Raw genomic sequence first — 16,724 nt, 5'->3', positions numbered from 1 at the left:
AAGGAAACGTTGGCCCTTAAGGCCCCTTTGGTCAAGTATAATGGTGGGTATAATTTTAGGCATGTCGTTCACTACATAACATAACAGAAATCGTATTAGATTGTTTGTTTAAAACTATTTGATTGGGTCTTTGAATCAAATAGTACCACCCACTATTTTTGGCAAATTCCACATCCCTCAATAGAATTCGAGAGTTATATTGAACTCTTAGCGGGTTATGGGAGACTCACCATTACCAAGCCCACCTCACGATGATACGATGTTGGCTAGCAAAAATAATGATGAGAGAATAACGCATTATTCATTTACAACTTTTGTAATTACCCATCCGTTTGGCCTCTAGAGAATGTTGCCTCACGATGATACGATGTCGGCTTCATTGCACTTAGTTAAGTTATTCCCACCATGCTTAGTTTGTATAGGGGTTCAAGAATAGCCTCACGATGATACGATGTCGGCTATCCTCGTTGCCTACATTCACCTCATCATATGTATATGAATTCCTCCTGGATGTAAGCACATGCTTTGTACTTCCCCATGATAGGGTGAGGCCGGTGCATGAGTCACAAACGCTTGGAACCCACCACGGTGGAAGGCCTACGAAGAGATGTTCAAAACATCTCTCGCTTATCAACTTAATATTTGATTTGAGGGAGTAGTTTTGGGCTACATCAAAACATTTTAATCACATTAAAAGAACTTGGGCCTATCACAACTATTGGTCCAAGTCAATATGATTTAGTAGCATATAATACTCCCACTGTTTCGTTGAAACGAGCGAGACTATATGGAACTACTAACGAATGCATTGCATCCTCATATGGACTATATAGTCATATTAGGTTTTAGGATGATTATGAACCGTTTGATTTGATCCAACACGAGCCTTGTGTTGGACCTTGGGTTTAAGGTAGATAGTTGTTGATTTTAGTTACGCGTTTAATCCAATTAAACCGTTATTTCCTATTGGGCGTTGGACCCAACTATTCCATTTTGCATACATATAAACAAAAAGGAATACATGAAATAATAATAAGGGCTTATGCCCTTTTACAACATAAATCAAATGATGGACTTATGTCCATTTACAACAAATTGAATTAATCAAATTACATTCAAATCTACACTACCAAACCCAAACATTCATAATGTATATCGGCCAATCACATAGCTCAATTATCGTGGCCTTTGGTTCATAATCACCCTTTTCTTAATCAATCACATTAACTAAGAAAGCAACTTTAAACAATTGTTTTTTTTTGGATCCATAGAATTGATTTAAATGGAACTAAATAGAATGAAAATCCAATTCTCATTAAAGAGACAAAACAATTTTGTTCTCATTTTATTTGGGCCAAAAGGAAACTATGACCACAACAATTGGGCCATAATGTAAATACAAAAACTTTTGGGGTCACTTTGTATAAACACAATAGTCCACAACTTCATGTAAATACAACTAGATCCCAAAATTTTATTAATGTAAAAACATCATTAAAGGATCAAAACAATTCGTCCTTTAGCGTTTTAGGACCTTAACGTAAAAACGTAAACTTTTGGGCCAAAATGCAAAAACACAAAATTATCAAAACTTTATGTAATTGCACAAAAGACCCCAAAAGTACCCCACTTGAGGGGTGGCCGGCCAAGGGAGTGTGTGAACAAGTGTGAAAGGGTTTTAGTGCATGCATGTGCAATATGCAAGTTGATTTTGGTGGGTGAGGTGAAATTGATGGTTTGTAAGAAAATGTTTTGTAAAAACATTAATGAGTTTAGACAAACATTAAAGCCAATTTTAATGCTTCACCAATATCCATCACCCATCAAAATTAAACCAAAACTTTATGAAAAACATAAAACTTTTGAATCAAAACTTCAAAACTTTATGTTCTTGGCAAGAACACCAAGAACAATGAAGAACACCATGAAAACTCATAATAGTTCCATGGATGTTTTCATTCACCAAAACTCAATTTTTCACCTCTCAAAAGAGGGCTAATATCCTAGGGTACTTAGGGGTTCCATAAATCACCTTAAAACCATTTTAACAAGACAAACATGAACCCAAAAAATCACCCTAAGGATTTGGCCGAATTTCCCAAAACTCATGGCACCAAATTTTAGTTCCAATATTCATGCTTATATGAAATACATCTACAACATTTGAGATGCTAAATTTTCTAGCAAAATTTATATATTCAAAAGCAAGAACAAAGCTTGTAACATTTACAACATTTAAATCACAAAATATGAACATCACAAAACCCAAAAGGATTCACCATAAACTAGGCCTAGGCTCTGATACCACTTGAAGGAAAAATTTTGTCCTAGCTAAGAACAAGTATGAACATTTGAATACACATGCAAGCTATCAACACTTTAAAGTAGGCATGCATCCAAAAACAATTCATAAAACCCATGACTTTCAAAGCCTAGTATATGGTGAACCAAAATAAACTCTTTAACAAAATTAAAGAGAAGTAAAGATTTAGTGATTCTTTACCCTTGAAGCTCATCCTTGTTTACACAAGGGATTCACCCAAGTGGAGGGCCTTCAAGTCACCTCCAAGCTCCTTGAATCCTCCTTGTGTTTTCCTCCCTTTAGTGCTCCTTTGATGATTAGAGGAAAAAGGATTTGTTCTCCAAAAACATCAAAAGCTTGATGTCTCTAAGTCTCTTCACCAAGGTTGTATATTGTGAAGATGATATGGATGACTTAGAGAGATTTTAGATGCTAGTAAAAATCCTCTAAGTGGCCGGCCTCTATGTAGAAAATGAGAGAAAATGTTTCACCCAATTTCTATTAGAAAACCCTAATGAGAAAATTGCTATAAAGTTCCTTTTATAACATTTTCTTTGGTGAGTGGCAAACTTGTAATTAAGCAAGCTTGCCCATTCACCCTAATGGCCGGCCTCTCCTTGTTATTGGGCTAATTTGCCCATTTTGTTTTAGTTGTCATACAACTTAAACATAATGGGTCTTGTGGACCAAAACACTTTTGGGCCCCGAAACCCAAAACCAACATATAAGCCCAATACGAACTTTTCGTATAATTAATTAACTAATTAATTAATCTTGACCATTCTTCAATTAAACCATTTAATTGCTTATCCATTTCATATAATTTCTTCACTAACATCCTTATGTGGTGTGCGATCCATTAGGTTCCAATTAGCGAGGCAGTGGGCGATGTTACTCTTAACGATCGATTGTGAATTGAAACCACATTTCAATTCTCCCTTAAGATTAGTGTTTGCTAATCTTCAGGGCTTCCACAAACCATGAGTGACACCTAGCAGCATATCATGGTTACCCAAGCTAAGTAGAATTGGTTGGAGAACCTATCCAGTTACAACTACAATGCAATACGGTCATTCTCTAATACAATACTCTTAATCACATTGTTTAAGTGATAGTTTGTTTCATGTCTACTATCCAATGTGATACTTTCCTATATGACTCCTTTGAATATGATTTGGAACAAACTTCCTAAGTCATATTCATATGCTTTGGCCAAAGACTTTAGAATCATATCTTAGAGTATTCTCCTTCCACCATGGAAGGTTAGAGATCCCTTGTTGTGCATTCATATGCCTACATGACTAGATAGCTTGACCCCAACAATGCCGTGGACAATCCGAAGGAATGCCATTGACATGATCAAAGATCAAGGACCTAACCATTAGACATCTATGATGCCTCAGGTCAAAGGACTACTTTGCATATTGCAACTTTAGAGTTCATACATGACATGTATGTTCGAACTCTCTTTTGATCGACGTTCAGTGTACTCGATTACTCTTTCGAGCACCTATGTGTTTGTCTCAGTGTCCAACACCAAATGACTTGAGACTAGTTCATACTCACGTTTGAGTCAACATAACACATACTAACCTTAACGGATTGTCAATGCCCAATTGGCAATCCTATGGCTAGGAACGTTTTAGGAATGAACATAAGAGAGATGTCTCGATAATCTAACTCATTAGATCACTTCTCTCTTAGAACAAATACATTCCTTGGATTCCCTTATTGCTTAAACACATGATACAATAAATAGTGATTAACAATAAGCTTTGCCCTTCATTAAACATATAAAAGTTTAATACAATAAGTATTCCAAAAAGCTATTACATCAAATGAGTGGCTTTGTGGGCATACTTCCAACATAGAGAGCATCGCCGCCTACTGAGTAACCGCCTCGCCGCGAGTATCAACTCTAGCCCATCATTCATGTATTGAGGAACGAGCCCTTATTCTATAAAAGGGACTCTCTCACCTTCAAACGCCACAAAGCCGAGCCAACTAAGGCAACATAAGCCACGAGTCGAGCAGCCGAACAGCGTGTGTTACTTCTAGTTGAGCATCATTTCAGATTGAGCACTGCCTCATATCGAGCATCAGTTCAAGACAGCCTCTAGTTACTTCGACCCACACATGGACTGAATTTCAAGTCTCCAGCCAAAAGACTCTCTTGACTGAAGACTTGGGGGACTACTGTTTATACCATATTTAGGGCCTCCGTATTTAGACCTCGTATAAATACTCGGGGGACTTAAATGTAATTATGTGATAAAGAAAGGGGAAATATGTAATAAGTGAAGAGTCCTTAATCTATAAAGGACCCCTCACCCTCACAATTGGAGAAGGCCAATTCCTAAGGCCCTTTCACCCCCTTCTCAAAGCTCTCATTCTCATAGCTCTCTCTCCCTCAGATAAATACATAATCAGTGTGGACGTAGCCCAAACCTTGGGGTGAACCACGATACATCTTGTGTTATTTACATTTCTTGCAGATTCACGGTCGGATTTACGTTGTTCCAAGACCTCCTGTTTTGTGCATCAACACCATTCATGCCACCAACCAAGTGATGAAATGTGGTGAAAGGTGATGAAGGAACTCACCTTCGTACCACCAACCAAGTGATGAAAGCAACTCACCATTCATTCCACCTATTAGAAGACGAGTGGTACAACTTGTACATGTGAACTCCTAGCATTCACAAATAATAAAAAACCTCAAGCTTGACAACTCAACTAGGGGAGCACTTATGCCCAACAAGAGTTATAGTCACCAACAAAGTCTTATTGCAAGCCAACAACAACTTCAGTGCATGGCATACGAAGATCAAGCTATTCAGCCCTCTTGCATCTGCTTCAGACATTTCTCCTCTGTAACAATGCAAACATTATAACTCGTAGAAAGCTTCACACACTATTGATCAAGACACTGTGAAGCAAAACCAATTTATAGTGCCAACAAGAGCTTCATCAAAGGAGTTCAACCACAATTCTCAAAAGCTTCACACACTCTTGATCAAGACAGTGTGAAGCAAAACCAATTTATGGTTCCAACAAAAGCTTCATCAATGGAGGGCAACTAGAATTCTTAAAAGCTTCACACACTCTTGATCAAGACAGTGTGAAGCAAAACCAATTTATGGTGCCAACAAGATCTTCATCAATTGAGGGCAACCACAATTCTCAAAAGCTTCACACACTCTTGATCAAGACAGTGTGAAGCAAAACCAATTTATGGTGCCAACAAGAGCTTCATCAAAGGATTTCAACCACGATTCTCAAAAGCTTCACACACTCTTGATCAAGACAATGTGAAGCAAAACCAATTCATGGTACCCAACAAAGCTTCACCACAAAAGCTTTACCAACAAAAGTTTCATCAATGGAGGACAACTACAAATTCCCAAAAGATTCACACTATCTTGATGAAGATAGTGTGAAGCAAAATCAATTCATGGTACCCAACAAAAGCTTCAACTCAAAAGCTTCACCTACAAAATCTTCAACACAAAAGCTTCATCTACAAAGCTTCAACTCCAAAGCTTCATCTACAAAGCTTCAACTCCAAAGCCTCACCTACAAAGCTTCAAAACAAAAGCTTCACCTACAAAAGCTTCACCAACAAAAGCTTCACCCACCACAAAAGCTTCACCTACAAAAGCTTCACCCATAAAAGCTCCACCAACAAAAGCTTTACCCACCACAAAAGCTTCACCCACAAAAGCTTCACCCACAAAAGCTTCACCTACAAAGCTTCAACACAAAAACTTCACCTACAAAAGCTTCACACTATCTTGATCAAGATAGTGTGAGGCAAAATCAATTCATGGTACCCAATAAAGCTTCAACCTCAAAGCTTCACCTACAAAGCTTCAACCTCGAAAATTCAAAAATTCAAAAAAATAAAATAAAAAATTTGCCTAGGCTTCCTCTTCTTTGGGCATAACAACTTTCATAACAAATAAATATGAAGGAGGAGTTTTGGGCTACCACTTAGCAAGGAAAATGGTGAAGTTTTGTTACTTTGGAAACTTTGGCTTCTAGCAAGACACCTCATTCGTCAACTCCCTTAACCAAAGACTTTGGGGACTCCTACCATATCCTACTGCACCTTGATACTCAGAAGTCTCACGACCACTCAGTGACTTAGATTTTTCAAGTCTCCAACCGAGAAGTTTTCCTCACTTGGGAAATTAAGGAAGCATTACCTCAACCTACATGCTTCACTCACAAAGCTTCAAAATACAAGCTTCAACAAAAGAAAAAAAATTCAAAGAACTTAGTGAAGGAAGCCTTGGTGTATTTAACACAATACGTTGAAATGAAGCAAAGATTATTTATTGATATCTCCGATAAGTTACAAATATGTACATATACATGAATTAAAATAAACAAACAAGAGGGAGCATTCACAAAGGTTGCTTAGGATAAGTCTCAACAGTCGGCAGAGCCCCAGGAAGAGGAGGCACTGGAGAGTGATCATTCGGAGTCTCAGTATTGGGCAAAACCCCAGAAGGACAAGGCATCGAAGGTTGATCATTTGGAGCTTCATTACGCGGTACAGCCCCAGAAGACGAAGGCAATAAATGCCTTTGGAACAAACCCACAAACCTTTGATGATCAAGTAAAATCTGACCATCATATTCCTGCAGCTGGTCGAGCTTCCTCTTCATGTTTGTAGCATACTCATGTGCGAGCATATGCAACTGTTTATTCTCATGCTTGAGCCATCTGATCTCCTGTTTGAGACTTATCACTTCAGCCGTCAATGATTCAACTTGGCGGATTCGAGCAAATAGACGTTGGGCCATATTAGACACAGAACCTGCACACTGAACACTAAGAGCCAGAGAATCCTTAACAGCCAACTCATCAGACGGTTTGGAAAGTAGTCTGTTATCTTTGGGAGTGAGAAGGTTCCTGGCCACCACCGCAGCGGTCATATCATTCTTCATCACAGAGTCCCCAATGGTAAGATGACTAGTAGGGGAGAAGAAGAATGGGCACCATATGTTGTCTTGAGAAGGCATGGCTGTCTCTTCACCAAAGTTCAAGTCAAAACGACGGTCAGATGGGCCAGACATTCTCAGAAATGATGAAGGAGAAATGAGGTGCAATAAATCTCTGAAGTACAAAAATAAGGGGAAAATTCCTACAAGCAATAACTCTCTGAATGTACTTCTTGTACACAATTGGTGCCCCTATAAAAGAAAGGACAACAGGGCCATTGGTTCAAAAATCGAAGAGGCACCACTCTCCGGATTTCGAGAAGCAGATTTTCCTGAGAAAAATATGTCGACACTCCCTACACGCAACATCAGCTCCTCAGGTACCACAAATAACTTTCCCAAAGATCTCTGACAAAGTTTAGACACATAAATTTTGAAGGTCCAACTACCCTACCATTACCCACAAGGGTAAAAGGAACAACACCACTGCTTGATAACTGGAAAGTCCCTGTGTGTGTCAACCTTCGTGCTCCGTGGCAAGGTAGACTGGCAAAAATGCCCAACCTTTACTCACATCGAGAAAACACTCCCAACAGGATTACTTGCTCAAAAATCGAAGAGGCACCGCTCCCCGAATCTAGAGAGCCAAACTCCTACCAGGATTGCTTTCTTAAAAATCGAAGAGGCACCGCTATTCAACTCTCAAGAGCCAAACTCACAACAGGATTGCTTTCTCAAAAATCAAAGAGGCATCGCTCTCCAAATCTCAAAAGCCAGACTCCCAACAGGATTGCTTTCTCAAAAATCGAAGAGGCATCGTTCTCCGAATCTCGAGAGTCAGGTCCCCGACAAGATTGCTTGTTCGAAAATCGAAGAGGCACCACTCTCTAAACTTCGAGAGCCAGATTTCCTTGGATAAAGCTTCTCTGCAATCTTCACACGCAACATCAGCTTTCCAGATTCCACAGACCACTTTTTCAAAGTGCTCTGACAAAGTTAAAACACGTGAATCTTGCAACTCCTACTACATTGCTATGACCGAGAAGGGTAAAGGAACATCGTTACTACTCGCTATTGGGACAATTCCTTTGTATGTTGACCTTCATCCTCCAAAGCTAGGCAAACCTACAAATAAAAAAAAATGCTCAACTTATTTTCCCCCTGATAATACCTTTGCAAACAAGCCATACCAGAGCCAGAGTATCTCATATCATCAGGGTTAAAAGCAAGAGTATCCCATATCATGATTTTTCCCTGTCTTTTCCTTTGACCTTGTTCTTACCTACAAGACAAGGAGAAAGAAAGCAATCAGTCAGCACTTGGAATCAAGCTTCCACTCAGGAACTGATTGCCTGGAACCCCTTGCCTGATTACTTACTTGGCATTGCTCTCGAGTACTCATCTTCAACATCTTATTTTTCCAGAAAAGATACCATATCTACCTGAGGAACAAATAGGGAAAGTGAGAAGGATACAAGGAAACATGTGGAGACAAGTGCAACAGAACACGTGTCGTTTCATCTATTACTTTGTCAGTAGCAAAAGTATCCCATAGCATCAAGGTCGAACGCACTTTTGATTTAATGGACTTGTTTTGACCCTCAAATTCTTGAGTCGGCCTTATACTATGGAGGAAACTAGAATACCCTTCAACCCAGTTCAAGAATAAGCCTATGGAAAGTTACTTCTTCAAAAGAAAAAGTATCTCATATCATCTCTTCTCCTTTTTCTTCTCTTTATCCTTCATGTTGCTTGCAAGATAGGGAGAATGAGAACAATCAGCCGGAACTCGAAATCAAACTTTTGATCTGGGACTGATTAGTTGGAGCTTTGATTGCTTACCTTGTCTGTCACGTCTTTCGGCAAATCTTCTACCTCGGCGACTTAGGGGACTCTTACTACATGGTTTGTATCGCGCTTAACCAAGCCTGAAACTACAAGTAAGCTTCAAGTCAAATTGATACATTACCTTGTGCATCTCCATCGGTTAAAGATACCACTCATGGATGAAGGAAAAGTACTTCAAGAGAAAATGTCACATCTACCTATGAGACAGATAAGGCAAGTGAAGACGATACCACACTTCGATACTTAGAAGTTTCATGATTACTCAGCAGCTTGGATCTTGCAAGTCCCCAACCGATGAGCTTCCCTCACTCGGGAACTTAGGGGAGCACTATTTGTACCATACTTGACCAATCTCGAAACTACTGAGCATCGGTCAACGTTATACCGTCAAGGACCCAGAAGAGTTTCCCTTAAACCAGGAGGTCAATCACAGCGCGATACGTGTTGACATTAGAAGCCAATCATAGCACGACATGTGTCAATATTAGAAGCCAATCACGACACGACAAGTGTCAATGTCAAAACAAAGCTAGAAACTCTCTTCTATAAAAGGAGATCATTCTCCCACAATATTTCCTAATGTCATTTGTATTAAATCATTCACTAGTACTCACTAAAGGAGAGCTTGAACCTATGTACTTGTGTAAACCCTTCACAATTAATGAGAACTCCTCTACTCCGTGGACGTAGCCAATCTGAGTGAACCACATACATCTTGTGTTTGCTTCCCTGTCTCTATCCATATACATACTTATCCACACTAGCGACCGAAGCAATCTAGCGAAGGTCACAAACTTGACACTTTTTGTTGTACCAAAGTCCTCACTGATTTTGTGCATCAACAAGCTCTAAACGAAACAATGATGGATTCTTCTCCATCAGAAAATCCTTAATGCTCTACTTGAACCAATATTTTTATGGTTACACCATTCCTCAAAGCAGGATAACCAATTATTAGGTATACTTGTTGAACCATGAAACGTACCTCAAGTTCTGCAATTCTCTGCTGGAGAAAAATAGCATGAGGTACAGATAATATACAAGTGAAAGTGAGCTGCAACAGAAAAAATAAAAAAAATTAAAAAAAAGTTCAAAATTCAAAATTCGGGAGATGATATTGATGATTTAATAGTTAATATCCATTAATAAGGGACAAATAATTTTGATGATTTAATAGTTAGTATCCATTTAATTGTTAAAATGTCCCTTAAAAAGGGGCATAAATTCTGACAGGTAAAAAAAAACCTCCAACGACTGAAAGATAAAGTGGGAAATCAACATATAATATTTTTCATTTAAAAGAAATAAACTAATAATATGTAAATAAAAAATTTAAAAATGGTTAGGTGGCCATTAATCCAAACGTTTTGATCAAATCTTTAAAAGACACAAAAGTTTAATTAAAAAATGTAGAAATAGAGTGGGGCATTCTAATTTCCCCATAAATTAGTGAAAGAAACCTGACAGAAAAGTTAGCTAAAGAAACCGAAAGAAAATGTAGTATTTAATATTTAACCGCAAGTAAAACAGTAAAAGTGCGGCAGGGCTATATAGAAGAAGTTTGTTCTCTCCTCTGTGAGAGTGTTTTCTCTCCTCTGTGAGAGTCCCTCCTCTGTGGGGTTTGCTCCCTTACCTTTCCCACCTACTGCTTTCATGTTTCTGGCCACCCTCTCATTAATTTCCTAACCATTCCCTCAGATCCCCTTTCAAAGTTCCTTTAAGTTGACCTCCCTCCGTCGCCCTCTGATCCTTTCATTCACTTGCGAGCTTAATTGCCTCAACTACCCATCAGATTGTTATCACAGATCTAGATCTAATTTAAGTTTCCCTTTCTCTCAACCTTAAATTAATTTCACTCCCTTCTGCACCTTCTTAATTGCAGATCTAGAAGAATCCGTTCCTACAAAGTGATGGGCCACCTTCCGTCAGATGCTCTAGGCACAGGGAGGACAGATAGCAAAGAAGGCGAAAAGACATCTATTACACAAAAAGGTATCAAGAAAATTAAAGAGGATGGCAGATCTAGGGTACAAGAAGGGGGTTTAGGTTTAAAGGCAAGAGGGCAGTCCCAGGAATTAAAAGGAGGTAGATATTCCCTCAAACGCGAACAATCTCAGTTGTGCAGATCAACTACTCAGCATACATTAAATGGGGTAATAATGTCGAGATACTTTGTAAGAGAAAGTCACAAAACCTCAAATTTTGTTATTGGTACTGTTGTCTTTACATTTTATCAAAAAAAATTGGGAGATGCATTGCCGGAAAGACAAAGAACAGGGCTAGGAATTGGATTGAGTCTCAGTTGTCTCTATACTACATATTTCTTTTAAAGCAGTCAGGGAAGGTTAGCACAAACTGGAACCAAATGGCAGCGCAGGAAATTGAGGAGCTGGTGGTTAACCTGGAAAGAAATATGGATCTATCAATGATGGAGCAAGGAATTAAACTGGTTGGCATGGCATTGGTCAATAAAAATCTAAACAAATGGGGAATTCGAAATATCCTTAGATCCTCGTGGAAGGAGTATGGGGAAATCGATGTCGAATGGGTTAAAAACAACACATTCATCATCACTGTCCCGGACAAAAGCACTGCTACTAAGATTCTCAACCAGGTCCCGTGGGTAGTCATGAAGCAAAACTTCTCAGTCAAAAGATGGAATCAGGAGCTAGCTTTGGAGGAAATTAACATGTATAAGGTTTTGTTCTGGATTCAAATTAGGGGTGTTCCACTGTACTTTATTTCAGAAAATAATGTGAGGCGCCTGGCTGCTAAGATAGGCGAGTTTGTGGAACTTAAGGATACTGCTAAAGCGCGGGGTTTTTTAAGAGTTAAAGTGGCTGTTAATACTTCAAACCCTTTGACAACAGGGTGCTGGCTCCCAAGGACAAATGAGAAGGAGTCGTGGATTGAGTTTAGATATGAAAGATTACAGGATTTCTGTTATAAATGTGGGAGGATTGGGCATTCCAATATAGAGTGTTCTTATGAAGCCGTTAAGGGGGGAATGGCAGGGTATGGAGAATGGACTAAGGCGGCTCCAGTTCGGGATTTCATTAACTTCCCAAGACCAATGGCTATTAATGGGGGCGAGAGAAGGCATGCTGGGGCAACACGGATGGGCTCAAGGTCATCGAGTCAATGAAGAAGGGAGGAATCCTTGGGGGAAATAAGCACAAATACTGAAAAGAATGAAGAAGACCCGACCCCACAAATCTTTCATCTTGGCAAAGGTAAGGAGCATTTGGGAACTCCGTCTTCCAGGATAGAAGAGATTCCAGAAGATGATCCTGCTCAATCGGAAGGAGTTGTAACAATGCAGAAATTTGTTCCTCAACCCTATCAGCTACAACGATGTATGGAAATCTGTGGAGAAGGGGGAGTCAAGGCTGTCCAGGTGCAGGGTATTAGTAGTAACAATAAACGTGAGCTGGATGGATTGGATAAGGAGGGAGGTCAATCATCTATGAAAAAAGTTAGAATAGAGAAGGATACAGTCCAGGCAAAGGATCTAATGGCAAAGCAAACGGGATCTTCTTCCCGAGGTGGTGGCAGCTGGCCTTTAACAACCGCACGGTCTCCATGATACACCTGTTCTGGAACTGCCGTGGTCTCGGGTCGGACACGGTAGTTCGAGCTCTTCATGGGCTAATTAGGGAACATAGACCCTCTATGATTTTTCTTTCAGAAACAAAAATGAAAGATCATAGAATAGTAGGAGTGAGGAGAAGAATGGGGTACTGCAATGGTTTTGATGTTGCTCCGGTTGGCAGGGCTGGAGGTCTCAGTCTCTAGTGGGATGATTCGGTTCAGGTGAATGTGAGCGACTCTTCGAAACATTTCATTAATGTGACCTGTTGCATTGTAGATCTGCAATGTGTGTTCCGGTTTACAAGGGTGTACGGAACGTCTTACAGCAGTGAGAAGGTTGACTTTTGGAGGGGAATGATACAAAATTTCGGTTCGGATGATACCCAATGGACATGCGGTGGGGATTTTAATGAATTTCTATGGGATCATGAGAAATCGGGAGGAGCTGAAGTGAGATATAACCGAACAAGATATTTAGAGGAGTTTATGAGCAAATTAGAGATCTTGGACTTGGGCTATAATGGCCTTAAATTCACTTGGCGGGGGAAACGAAATGGGCAGCTAGTGGAGGCACGATTGGACAGAGCGCTTGGGAATGAAAATTGGCAGGTTCTTTGGCCTAACTATTTGGTCTCTATTGGCACGACGTTGGGTTCTGACCATAACCCTGTTCTTGTGCACTGTGCTCCGAAGGTGGAAAATAGCTAAAAGATATTCCGGTTTGAGGCATACTGCGCGAACGAGGCAGATTGTAAGGAGATTGTGAGACAAGTCTGGGTGCAACCCCAGGAAGGCAACTCGGTTGAGAGGTGGAACAAAAAAATCTGTGACTGCCGCGCTCGGCTTCTTAGGTGGAGTGGAAGGAAATTTAGTCAGAGACGCTGGAAAATTCAGGAGATGATGAGCCAATTGGGACGGCTTCAAATGGACTGGAGAAGCAACTCTCAAGAAATAGAGGGTTTATCCAAAGCTGTTGATACTTTGTGGAGTCAAGAGGAATGTGTTTGGAAACAAAAATCAAGGGTCCAGTGGTTACAGGAAGGGGATGCCAATACAAAGTTCTTTCATCAATCTACTTTACAAAGAAGAAGGAGGAATAAGGTGGTAACTCTCAAGAATGATAACGAGGAGTGGGTGGATAATCCTGATCAGGTTCGTAGGCTATTTGATGAGCACTTTATGGCTCTATTCTCTTCCTCGGGACATAGGGACTGGGGTGGCATCCTTGACTGCGTCATACCTAAGGTTTCGGAGGAGATGAATGCTACATTATCGGCTCCAGTTTCTGCGGACGAGATAAAACAGGCTGCTTTGAATATGGGTGGTCTTAAAGCCCCCGGCCCTGACGGTTTCCAAGGCATATTTTATAGGTCTCAGTGGGATATTATAACTGCGGATGTCAATAAAATGATTGAGGATCTGATGGCTGGGTCTTTACAACCTTTGCGAATCAATGCGACTCACCTGGCCCTAATTCCAAAAGTTCCAAACCCGGAGTCTGTGTCTCATTTTCGCCCCATCAGCCTCTGTAACTTTTCTTACAAAATTCTTTCCAAGGTCCTAGCCAATCGCTTAAAAAGGTTTCTGCAGGATCTGATCTCTCCAACCCAAAATGCTTTTGTGGAAGGTAGACAAATTCAAGACAACATTGGTATTGCGCATGAGCTATTCCACTTCCTTAAAACAAGAAAGACGAAATGCAAGCTGGAGTTGGGAATTAAACTGGACATGCATAAAGCTTATGATAGGGTGGAATGGGACTTCTTATTGGCAGTTATGGAGAAGATGGGCTTTGATAGTCGCTGGAGAAATTTAATCCTGAGGTGTATCTCCACTGTTAGTTTTGCCATTCTCCTTAATGGTCAACCTGGACCTCGGTTCGCTCCTTCTCGCGGGCTTCGCCAGGGGGATCCCCTGTCCCCATATCTCTTTTTGCTGGTTAGTGAGGTGCTATCTCTTCTTATTAAGCAGGCGGGTGAAAGAAAACAGATTGAAGGGGTAAAAATGGGCCTTGCCGGTCCCATGATCTCTCATATATTTTTTGCTGATGATACTCTGATTTTCATGAAGGCGGATGAGAGAAATTGCAGGAATTTAGTTCAGGTAATTGATGAGTACTGCTTGGCTTCGGGACAACAGGTCAATAAGTCAAAATCCAGTGTTTACTTTGGGGGAAATGTACCGGAGTCTCTCTCACTCTAGCTAGCTGCCATTCTTGGTATGGAAATAGTTGGGGATCCGGGATTGTACTTGGGTGTTCCAGCTATCTGGGGTAAATCTAAAAAGAATGGACTTGCTTACATCAAAGGTCGTCTGTTAGGAAAAATCCAAGGTTGGAAGTGTTCTACTCTCTCTCAGGCGGGGCGTGAAATCCTTATCAAGGCGGTGGCGCAAGCAATTCCGGCGTATCCTATGAACCTCTTCAAATTTCCTTCGACTCTTTGCAATGAACTTGATGCTTTGATATCGAAGTTTTGGTGGGGTCAAAAAGAGGGAGAGAACCGTATTCATTGGGTCTCAAAGGAAATATTGGGCCGATCAAAACAAGATGGTGGTCTTGGTTTGCGATGCTTCATAGATTTCAACGATGCTTTTTTGGCTAAGCAATGTTGGAGGTTGTTATCGGAACCAAATTCTTTGTGGGCGATGGTGCTTAAAGCCCGATACTTCCCTAATTGCTCTCTCCTTGACGCAAAACGGGGAGGAAGAGCGTCGTGGGCTTGGTCTAGTCTCCTTGTTGGAAGAGATATTATTCTCGAAGGTGCACACTGGCAGATTATGAATGGCACAGAGGTTCGGGTATGGGTGGACAGATGGCTTCCTTCAATCCCCTCGGGAAGACCTTCTCCTTTGGGTACGGTTCAAGTCTCTAGGAATTTGAGGGTCAACTCTTTGATTTGTAATGAGTCTGGGGATTGGGAGGTTGATTTCTTGAAACCTTTTGTGGTGGAAGAAGAGATCAAGGCGATTCTGGAGATCCCTTTGGGTGATCCAACCTTAAAGGATAGATTGGTGTGGCCCTTCGAAAAAAAGGGAGCATACTCGGTAAAATCTGGTTATCATTGGGCTGTGTCCAGGACTCATATTCACAAGAATGTCAACCCGCATAGGTCTGATATGATACCGACTCAGTTATGGAAGTGTATGTGGAGTTTGGAGGTTCCTCAAAAAATAAGGGTTTTCATGTGGAAGTCTCTTCATGCGGCAGTGGCAACGATGGCAAACCTGTTCTTTAGGCGCTCTTCTCTTTCCCCCATGTGCCTTCTCTGTAACTCAGCTGAGGAATCTATGGAACATCTTTTTCTCCAATGCCCGTGGGTTGAGGCGGTGTGGAATGGGGGAAGTATGACTCGCGGTATTGGCAGGGTGGGGTTTTTTTCTTGGGTAAATTAGTTAAATGATATTTATGATGCGGCTAATGCTAACAGGGGTGAAAGGATCAAACTGTTCTCATATATTGCTATTACCTGTTGGCACATTTGGAAATCTCGGTGCAACTTTATCTTTAAGCAGCAACCAATTTACCCAGGGCAGGTTATCGCCGCTGTTCATCACTCGGTGGGTATGTTCCAAAAGGCAAATCGTGTCCCAAGTAATAGGCCCAGGATCATTGATCTGGATCGGGGCAATGCAGTTTCTTGGTCTCCTCCTGGCGCGGGTTTCATAAAGATAAATGTGGACGCTAGTTGGAATGCTAGGGAGTGTGTGGGCTTCGTGGGTGTGGTGGCTAGGGATGATTATGGCAGGTTTGTGGCTGCTTGCAGAAAGAATATCAGTGCATTGAGTGTGGCATTGGCTGAAGCTAAGGCTATTTTGCATGGCGTTTCGTTGGGGCGGTCTATGGGGTGAAATGATATTATCATTGAATCTGATTCTTTGGACTCTGTGTCATGTCTTCAGGATCTTAATTCGATGGGCAGTTGGGATGCTTTTCCTTTGCTAGCTAAGTGCACATGTATGGGGAAGGCTTTCCAAGATTGTCGCTGGTCTTAGGTTCCAAGATCGACCAATAAGGCAACGGACAGTTTGGCGTC

General features: G+C 40.8%; 1 protein-coding gene across 1 annotated transcript; it reads left to right on the top strand.

Annotated features, from left to right (window-relative positions):
• Positions 1 to 11,009: 11,009 nt before the first annotated feature.
• LOC126621231 (uncharacterized) lies at positions 11,010 to 16,539 on the top strand. Its single transcript, XM_050289634.1, has 8 exons — positions 11,010 to 11,252; positions 11,435 to 12,228; positions 12,364 to 12,644; positions 12,788 to 12,880; positions 12,968 to 13,383; positions 13,480 to 14,793; positions 14,893 to 16,074; positions 16,204 to 16,539. Exons 1-8 carry the CDS (start codon positions 11,010 to 11,012, stop codon positions 16,537 to 16,539), a joined length of 4,659 nt encoding a protein of 1,552 aa, XP_050145591.1.
• The last annotated feature ends 185 nt before the right edge of the window (positions 16,540 to 16,724 follow it).

The sequence above is a fragment of the Malus sylvestris genome, chromosome 5 (assembly GCF_916048215.2).
Source record: "Malus sylvestris chromosome 5, drMalSylv7.2, whole genome shotgun sequence".
Taxonomy (NCBI): Eukaryota; Viridiplantae; Streptophyta; class Magnoliopsida; order Rosales; family Rosaceae; genus Malus; species Malus sylvestris.
This window is presented reverse-complemented; position numbering and strand designations above follow the sequence as displayed.